At 40.1% G+C, this 9,083-nt stretch overlaps 1 protein-coding gene across 1 annotated transcript in view; it reads right to left on the bottom strand.

Moving 5' to 3' along the window:
- The window catches only part of TECRL (trans-2,3-enoyl-CoA reductase-like), a 72,993-nt gene extending 69,785 nt beyond the window's left edge, over positions 1 to 3,208 (bottom strand). The window contains exon 1 of the mRNA XM_009273608.2: positions 2,890 to 3,208. Within this exon, the coding sequence (XP_009271883.1) occupies positions 2,890 to 3,123 (234 nt within the window). The 5' untranslated portion in view covers positions 3,124 to 3,208. The remainder of the gene's footprint in view (positions 1 to 2,889) is intronic.
- Between the last annotated feature and the right edge of the window lie 5,875 nt (positions 3,209 to 9,083).

The raw sequence follows: 9,083 nt of genomic DNA, 5'->3' as shown, positions 1-9,083 counted from the left end.
AATCTACCCCCCTTTAGTTTAAAGCCATTCCCCCTTGTCTTGTCACAACAGGCCCTGCTAAAAAGTTTGCCGCCATCTTTTTTATAAACCCCCTTTAAGTACTGATAGTTTCCTCTCTTCTCTCCCCATCCCCAAAATCTGAAGCCTCTTCTCCATGACATCTCACCTCAGGATTAATTTCTGTACCAAGAGCAAATCTGGGGAGAAAGATCTCACACTGTTATCATTTCTCTTTTAAATTCTTTAAGTAACTCACTGGAAAAGCTCGTGTGCACCAAACTGCTTGCATAATGTCATATCCATAGCAGAGAAGGTCCCCAGAGTAGGTTGGCAATATTAAATAGAAGAAATTATACTCCTATAAAGAATTTTATGTTCAAAGTACGCATGTGCAAAATGAACTGCCACTGTTGCTGACTCTTGTGAATTTACTTCAAGTTTTTGCAAGATTAGGTATTTTTCTTCAAGACCCAGCTCCTGGAGGGGATGACTATGGGATAAAATGTCAGGGGTTTTCCTCTTCTACTACTTTCTTTCAATATTTTTTTTCTGCCTTTCCTGACATATGCAAGAGTCTCATAGAAGCTAATGCTCTGGAAGCAGTGACTGGTATTTAACCACATAGCATTAATCATCTAATCACTCTGCCTAACTTTCCATTAGGTGGAGAAAGAAAAGGGTCTTCTCTCTACCATTATAATATAGTTTGTCCCTTTAGATTTATTAATCTGAGAATATTACAAATGTGTTTGCTAAATCATAATAGTCTGAACTACTAACAATATGCAATAAGAATGTAAATACATACATTTTAAAATCTATGGTTCCTATTCTCTCCTATTATAAATCCTGACAAGTAATAATTACATACAACCCCAAGAAATGAAGCTAACCATAATTATCTTACAAAGAGAAAACAAGCATTAGAAGTGTCATGTTGGGTCTGTATCAATGTTATATTTAATTAAGCAGAAGATTATGCATAATCCAGTAAAATGGTCTCTTGTTCGCTCTAATAACCAACTGAAATGAAGTTCACCAATACTAACAAGTGTTCACAGAAGTAAGAAATATGACTTCTGTACTTTCAGGGTTGCCTTAGGAAGGGATTATCCCAGCAAATTAAGGGGCTTAGACAGCCAGGTGAATGTGCATTCAAAATCTAAATTCTTTAGGCAGTCTTGGAAATCTCAGCCTTGCACTATACTTGCACCAATCCCTTGGTACTGTGCCAAAAAAAAAAAAAAAGTCCTTGCTGCTGGCCATTTGCCATGTAAATTGAACACAGATTCCTGAGCAGACGCTTTCAGTTTACAGCTGCTATTGCTCCTCTGTGTGTATTTTACCTCTATATAGAGAGTACTTCGCAATCGCCACTTGTAACTCGCTTTCTACCGCTACAGGGGCAGAGTCCATGGTAGCAGACCATGGTGTAGAAAAGGTTCAGGATCATCAAAATTCAGAATAAAGATTAAAACGCAGGTCTGCTATAGTCCCAGCAGACTACCGTTCTTCAGTGCATCATGGAAGGATTCCTGAAATGTAGCTCTTGACCTAATTCTGTTTCTGTTAATGTATTTCTTTTAATGACACTATAGGAAAGCTTAAAGTAAGAAACAGACTCAGTCTTTTTTTGGATCGAAACCATAAGGTATAGTATAGTATTTAGATAACCCTTTTTAATAACTGTAAATATCCCTCAGTAAATTAAATAAATGCAAACACTATCATTAGAACTGGTATTAACAGTCATCATATTGGTTTGACCATTTTGCACATTTCCCCTTTGGCTAGATTAAAAACATCTCAAAAAATATTTTGCCCCATTAAGAATGAACAAATGAGACATTTACCTTTAACTAGGCATACAGGTTGCAAAAACACCCTTTATAAACAATCAAGAACACTAGAAATCTGGTAGTATTCCACCCTGAATATTGCAAAGGCATTAAATTAAACATCTGAAGCAAACTTATCCACCAGTTCCAGCTGTTGCCAGTGAGGATAAGGGAATTTTTTATTTTTATTTTTTTCTTCTAGCAAAACAGTAAGTCTCAAAACTCTACTAAGTTACTGAAAAATCCTATAATCTAAATAGATTAGGATTCCCATTTTCATGGCATGCAAGAGACCAGCTTTTCTGCTGAGGGACAATGAATCACAAAAACTGTGATGAAAATATTTAGGAAGCATTTTTTCAGCTGTTGTTTACTGTGTTGTAAACTTCCTTCCTACCCAGTCCTCTCATCAGGCATGCGGCATGCAAGAGACCAGCTTTTCTGCTGAGGGACAATGAAAACTGTGATGAAAATATTTAGGAAGCATTTTTTCAGCTGTTGTTTACTGTGTTGTAAACTCCTTCCTACTGTAGTTTATATTTTTTCATTCACATTATTAAAAAAACATACCTCTCTTAGCTAAGACCCTTTGTTTAAAAATAAAAAATTTTAAAAATTGCCAGCTTCCTGCCCAATCCCATAAGTAGGGCGCAGCTGAGTACATTTAGATACCAACAGGAACCCACAGCATTGCAGAGATGCTAAGCTTTACAAATGTATTAAAACTGAATATCCATTCTGAAGTAGACGTTTAAGTATCATGCTCTGAAATAAACACTGTAATCTAGTGTCAAGAGACAGCCTAAGGACATATCTTGAGTCCACAGAGCAGCCAGGAAGTCTAAAAGAAACCAGTCTTGGAATATTTGTAAAAGTCCTGGAGAAAAACAGCCAAGGATTGTGACTAACGAGAAGTTGTGAGTATCTCCCAGAGAAAAGAATGAAAGTATTTCTACTACAGAATAAGACCACAACAGAGTGAAAACAGAGTCCCTGAAGTGGCACTGTGTGAACCAGGCACAGCCCCAGCGTGCTGGAATAATACACTCACCTTGTCCACAATGCAGATCTGCTTCTTGCTTTGCACATCAAGAATTTCCACTTCAAAGTAAGTAATTTTTGAATGTTTGAGCACTGGTGGTGACTTGAGATTGCCAACAGAGAGCACAAGCTGAGAGAAGTTGAAAAAAGAGCGTGTGTCATTGTGGGACATGGACAGAGCTCCTCCATGAGCTGCAAAATCCCTCTTGTGTTCTGGAGTGCTGGGTTTCTGCCTCCTGTGCATGGTGTGACCCAGCAGTAGTGATCGTCATATCAACAGGGGACAGTTCCAGGGGGAAATGTTTCCTCCCTGCATCAGTTAAATACAATCACCGACTGATGAGACACAAAAGGTCAAGTGGCGTTCCATTTTAAGAGTACTGTCTTATTTAGCAGGAGTGAAAACAATGGCTCTGTAATCCATGTCTATATTTAACCTGCTATTGTGATGTGCAGTATTGCTGCTGCTTTTTCTTTTTATTTAAACCAGCATTTGAAACAACACATCTAGAGATTCCCTATTAGAAGAAGTCAGATCCTGAAATTCCAGAGCCCCAAAGGAATCGGGAAAGAATGCAGCAAATTCCACTGTTATCTACTGAGACAGATGTTTAAAAGTGTCCACATATGTGCATATGTATAGGTATGCATATATATATGTTATATATGTGTGTGTATGTATGCACCCTTAGTATGTATCTACAAAATTATGTCAGATGTCGTCTATTCTAGAAATATTTACTAACAAAATGCCAGGAATTCATCAGCAAAATTTAGGGGTTGCTTGCAAATATAGAGAGGATCTCGTACCTGCTTTCATTTAGTAGTATGGACTCTCTGTTATCTAATGGGGTAGAGCTTTCTTTGCAGGTCTGCCACGGAAACTCAACTGATTTCTGCAGACAGCTCTTTCCAGTGGAGACACAGAGTAAGTTCTGAATACACTTCTACATGGTAAAACCTCAGGGAAACCGGGATCACTATTACAAAAATCATACAGGTTTGTGACACTAAGGAAATTTAATTAAGTGAAAAAAACCTGCCACAAGATAAAAGTGACCACACAACTAATACCCTCTCTGGGAGGCAGGGTGGGAAGAGAACAGGTCTCTCTTCTTTGATTCTGCTGTAACTTACAGAAAATTTAGTGGTCACCACATCTTGTCTAGCGACACATGACAAACGTGCTATGAAATAACGGAGAAACTAATTTATAAGTTGTTGCAAGAATTAAAAATGAGAGTGAGGGGGACCCCCAAAGGAAGGCAATTTCCAGACTAAGGCTCCTCTCCTGACATTATTCACAGATATGCTCTTCTTTACGTGTATGAGTTATCTAGTTGCTGTTGATGGAATAATTCATGCTACATCAAGTTGTATATGTGCGTCAGTTCTGGTGAATCAAGCCTGCATACATGAAATGTGTCCTGCTTATAGACATATGGAAAAGACGTAGGAGAAGGAAACAGCTAATTAGCAAGGGCTGAACTTGTGAACAGGTCTGAGCTCAGTGGTAACAGGACTGGGCATCTGCAATGACAAAATACTTGCAATACCAAGAACTAGTCTAATTTATTTATGATTCTTTAGCCAGTTGTTCTGACTAAAGAGGCTAACCTCAACTCATAACTAAGATGCTTTATGTTCATATGACATGACAAACTTCTGCGTAGCTAAGGTCTGAGAGAAAATTCCCTATTACTTGTTGATGCGGTCACGCAGCCTTTAAATGCCTTCGCTGTCTTTGTTAGTGGAAAGCTCTGACTGTGGGAATGCAGATGTATAACAATATTGGTCACCTCATACAAATAAGGATTAAATTTTGGCTATACTGAAATCAGTTAGTGTCTTGCCATTGATGCAAAACAAGTCAGCATCTAAAGAAAAAAATTATTGTTAGACTTCAACAAAATTATATTGTGGTCAAAGAAGCACACCTGTCTCTGAGTTTAGATGAAAGGTGTGCAAGGAACCACCACCTTGGTGGAGTCAAAATAGCAAGCAGAAATTTTGGTATAAACTAGTCAGAATGTGGAGAGTGACAAATTATTGGCTGACTGTCAGGGGCTTACTAAAAACAGCCAGGTAAAGGCCACAGAACACAGAGGTCCTAAATTCCAAGTGTAAGATACACTTATTTAAACAGACTACTATAAGGAAGCTGTATAAATTGCTGTACAAGAGATGAGGCAGACTGGTATAATATCCCCTTTTAGCTGTAAAATCTATGAATCAGTGAGCTGCAATAGCATATATTAATAAATTTCTAAATTTATTTCAATTCAAAAGCAATAAAGAATAATATTGATAATCATGGCTAATTTCTGTGTATATAAGAAACTGGTGTTGCAGTCATTACTGTGGGTATATTTATAATGCTATTTAAAATGATAACATTTGAGCTGCTGCTTCTGAAAAAAAGTTTTTGATTTACTGCAGACGTTTAAATGATCTGAATTTTATTACTGACCAATGAACACTTGAATGTCTGAACCAATTCCAGGAAAATGCTTACAAAAATATATTTTTATTTTTTCAATCTAAGCTGATCATATGCAATTTCAATATCTTTATAAACAACAATCTTTACAGAGCCAAATACTTTGCTGACATAAACTAGAAAGGCTTCCCTGAAGGTGACTGGCCCTTTCCTCACTGTATTAAATTATGGGTCTAGGATTAGACTGCAGCACCATGTCTACAACAAACATATTACTTGCATACAAGGTGGGTGAGAGCTACTCTACCAAAAATAATCAGGGATAGAGTTACCACTGATAACCTAAGCTCTAAAAGGGAGATGCATAAAAGCAGTGGAGATTTTGCCATTAATGTGACAAGTGCTGCACTTGCTTGAAATGTCATCAATGGGTTTGGATGTTCTGGCTCGATGTGAAGTAATTCAGCCCATTCTATGTAGAAGTGTGCATAGAAGGGAAACATTAATTCCTGGACAAAAGGCACATCTTCCCTTTCAATGCAGTTATATGTACCTCATCTCAGTCCCCGATGCTGGAGATGGGGAGTCCCAGGACACGGGGACAAGCTATCAGTCTTACGGTGAGATTTATTGATCCACATTACATGGGTACAAGCTGCTGGCACTGCAGCTTGCCAGAGCTGTGGCAGGGCTAGTAGCCAGCAGTCACTGAGTCCCTGACCTCAGCTTCATTCTGGGACTCTGAGAGGAGTCAAAGAGCACTCAGCAAGAATTAAATCCTCTCTGACAGCTTCAACTCGCACTGAATTTTCTGCCATATAAGGGGTCGATATTTTCAAGGGGCCACGAGGACGGGCATAACTCTTCTCAAACTGTGGCTCTACCTCCTCTCCTCACTTGGCACTTGGCTGACATGAGCCGTTTTGCAGACAGGCAGGCATTTTGTTAAGTCATCCTTCCAAAAGGCACTTTTTCCAGGAGGGAGGGGATGCTGCCCCCAAAAGCATGCAGCAGGGCCATCATTTCTGGTTAACTGAACTGCTGATATTTTCACAACAAAAGCGACACCTGTAGTGGATTTTTTGCACCCTTCTAATACAGTATCTTGAAACAAGCACCAACCTGTGCAGGTCATGACGAAACAGGTAACAAAGCACTGGGCAGGGACTAAGACTTAGCATTCAGTTTCTGCTTATGACACTGATTTCCTGTGAGGTGTTTGGGAACTGCTGTTTTTCCTGCTTTTCCCTTCCCATTCCACATGCCTTCTCTGTGTGAGGCTCTCTTGCACTGCGCATTTTGCAGACAGCCTGGCACTAAGGGATTTCACAAGATCTCAGCTGGGGCCTTAAGGCGCTTCTGAAGTTCCTTTTCATCTTTGGTCATGTTTTGTACTCCGCCTTCCCCAGAGAACTGGTCATCCCCTTTCAGTCTGCAGAATGTCGACTGATAAGTCAGCAGCAGAGGGTCATCTCTGTCAGTCCAGATGCTTGTCAGCAGCCCCTCACACATCGCTTTTTTATCGCACGCACTTTGAATGCTTGGTGGAAGCAGGGTTAGTCCTTTCCCACCAGTTCTGTGATGCCAAAGAACTGAACAATGCCCCCAAGACACAAGACTCCAGAGCCCAAAGTATGTGGGGTTCAGTACTGCAGGTCATGCAGCCTAAAGCAAAGCAGATTCCCAAGGTCACACATACTCACTTCAGTGTCCCATTTTTGGAGATTCTGCCATTCATCTTGCTGGGGAAGGAGACACCGGGACCAAGTGCTCAACTATGTTGCAAACAAGCAGTGAGATCCCCTCGCTAAAGGAGGTCTGAACCAATACGTTCACATGGTACGTACCATGCTCCTTGGCCTCACCACCCTTGTTTAGTCGCTGTGCAGCCCAGACGCCTGGTACGGCGCTTGATCTAATCAGCGCTGCTCCATATCTCCCCATTTCAATCTTGGATTTAATGTTTTCAGAGCCAGGCAGGAGGGTACTGATGCTTTCGGTCTCTTTTTACTGAGCTGTCCAAGGAAGGATTTAAGAACCTGATACAATGTACTCATTTGGAAAAACACTAATTTGTTTGTCTGGCTCCTGGCTTCATCTGGCTGAGAGTTAAGGAATAGGTTTAGCAGGTTATTTTGGGGGCTAATGCTTTTAAATATTTGGTTTGATTCTGTTATCCGTATCATTATAGTTGTTATCAGTAACAACTAGAATGCATTTCTGAAGCATAGTAGAAATTTAACCATGTAAGCCCAGCTGTTAGAAATTAAGAATGTAGATCTAAGATTGCAGCATATAGTATGGGAAATTTGATACTGTTATTCCCAAATACTGTTTATAAAGGCTGCATGGTTTTAAAAAAAAAAAAAAAGGCAACAAAAAACCCACCTCTGCATGAACCTCTGGGACTCTGGGATTTCTTTGCCTGCACATGCCTACCTTAGCAGCCTCAAAATCAGTTTAAAGCATTCTATCTACATGTGCATACACACAAAAAAGCCACTTAGAAGAAGCTCCGCGGTGTTACTACCAAAACTATTTGGTACTTTAATTTTCTCTCTTGAAGCTAAATCTTTTAACAAATAAATAATGGACAGGCTAGGAAAGCACAGAAGGAGAGTGCACTGACTCTGTAACACAAAACAATCCTAAAGCTATTTTAAATAATGATGAAGTCAGAACTAGACCTCATCAGTGCTAAGGGACAGGTTAAATGCTTCATGGTTTTAAAAAAAAAAAAAAAAGGCAACAAAAAACCCACCTCTGCATGAACCTCTGGGACTCTGGGATTTCTTTGCCTGCACATGCCTACCTTAGCAGCCTCAAAATCAGTTTAAAGCATTCTATCTACATGTGCATACACACAAAAAAGCCACTTAGAAGAAGCTCCGCGGTGTTACTACCAAAACTATTTGGTACTTTAATTTTCTCTCTTGAAGCTAAATCTTTTAACAAATAAATAATGGACAGGCTAGGAAAGCACAGAAGGAGAGCGCACTGACTCTGTAACACAAAACAATCCTAAAGCTATTTTAAATAATGATGAAGTCAGAACTAGACCTCATCAGTGCTAAGGGACAGGGCAAAAGTGATATACACCCATGTTCCTCCCCTTCAGCTATACTGGCAGGGCTCCTCAGCAAAGGATGACAGCCTTTCTGACCCTGCGAGCTGCGCAATGGAAACATTACACGGCCAAAAGCCACAAGCCTCAGGCCACATCCTTCAGAGGCTGTGAGAAGGGACAGTCCAGGGAACAGCTTGCAAGCAGGGCCCAGAGATCTCCAGCACCCACCTTGTCCCTGCAGGAGTTGTTTTTACCACTGACTATCACAGCAATGGAGTTTTGCCCGCTGTTTAAAATCTCACTCTAGTAGCCTGGCTTTATCCTTCTGGCTTTGAAAACTGAAAATGTTGACTTTAAACTTTGGTGTAGGTGGTGCCAATTAGAAGCACATTCACAGTGCAAATCAAATACAAAGCCAGCGCTTATTTTATCCCCCACAGATATCCACAAGAGATGTAAGAGAAATAAGCAAAGCCAACAGACAGGCACAGTAATTCTATCTGCAAGAAGTACAAAGTGAAACATCCACCCCCGGCCCTGTTGCACACAAACACACACCTACTTCTCTACCAAAATAAGTACGGCATGATACAGAGCTCAAATCTGATGACAGTCAGGATGTATTGTAAAAGACAGCTGTTGGACTGCAGCATAGAAGAAGCCTGAGGAGATGCTCCTTGTGATGAAGAGGCCCAAA

The sequence above is a fragment of the Aptenodytes forsteri genome, unplaced genomic scaffold (genome assembly GCF_000699145.1).
Source record: "Aptenodytes forsteri isolate BGI_AS27 unplaced genomic scaffold, ASM69914v1 Scaffold93, whole genome shotgun sequence".
NCBI lineage: Eukaryota > Metazoa > Chordata > Aves > Sphenisciformes > Spheniscidae > Aptenodytes > Aptenodytes forsteri.
This window is presented reverse-complemented; position numbering and strand designations above follow the sequence as displayed.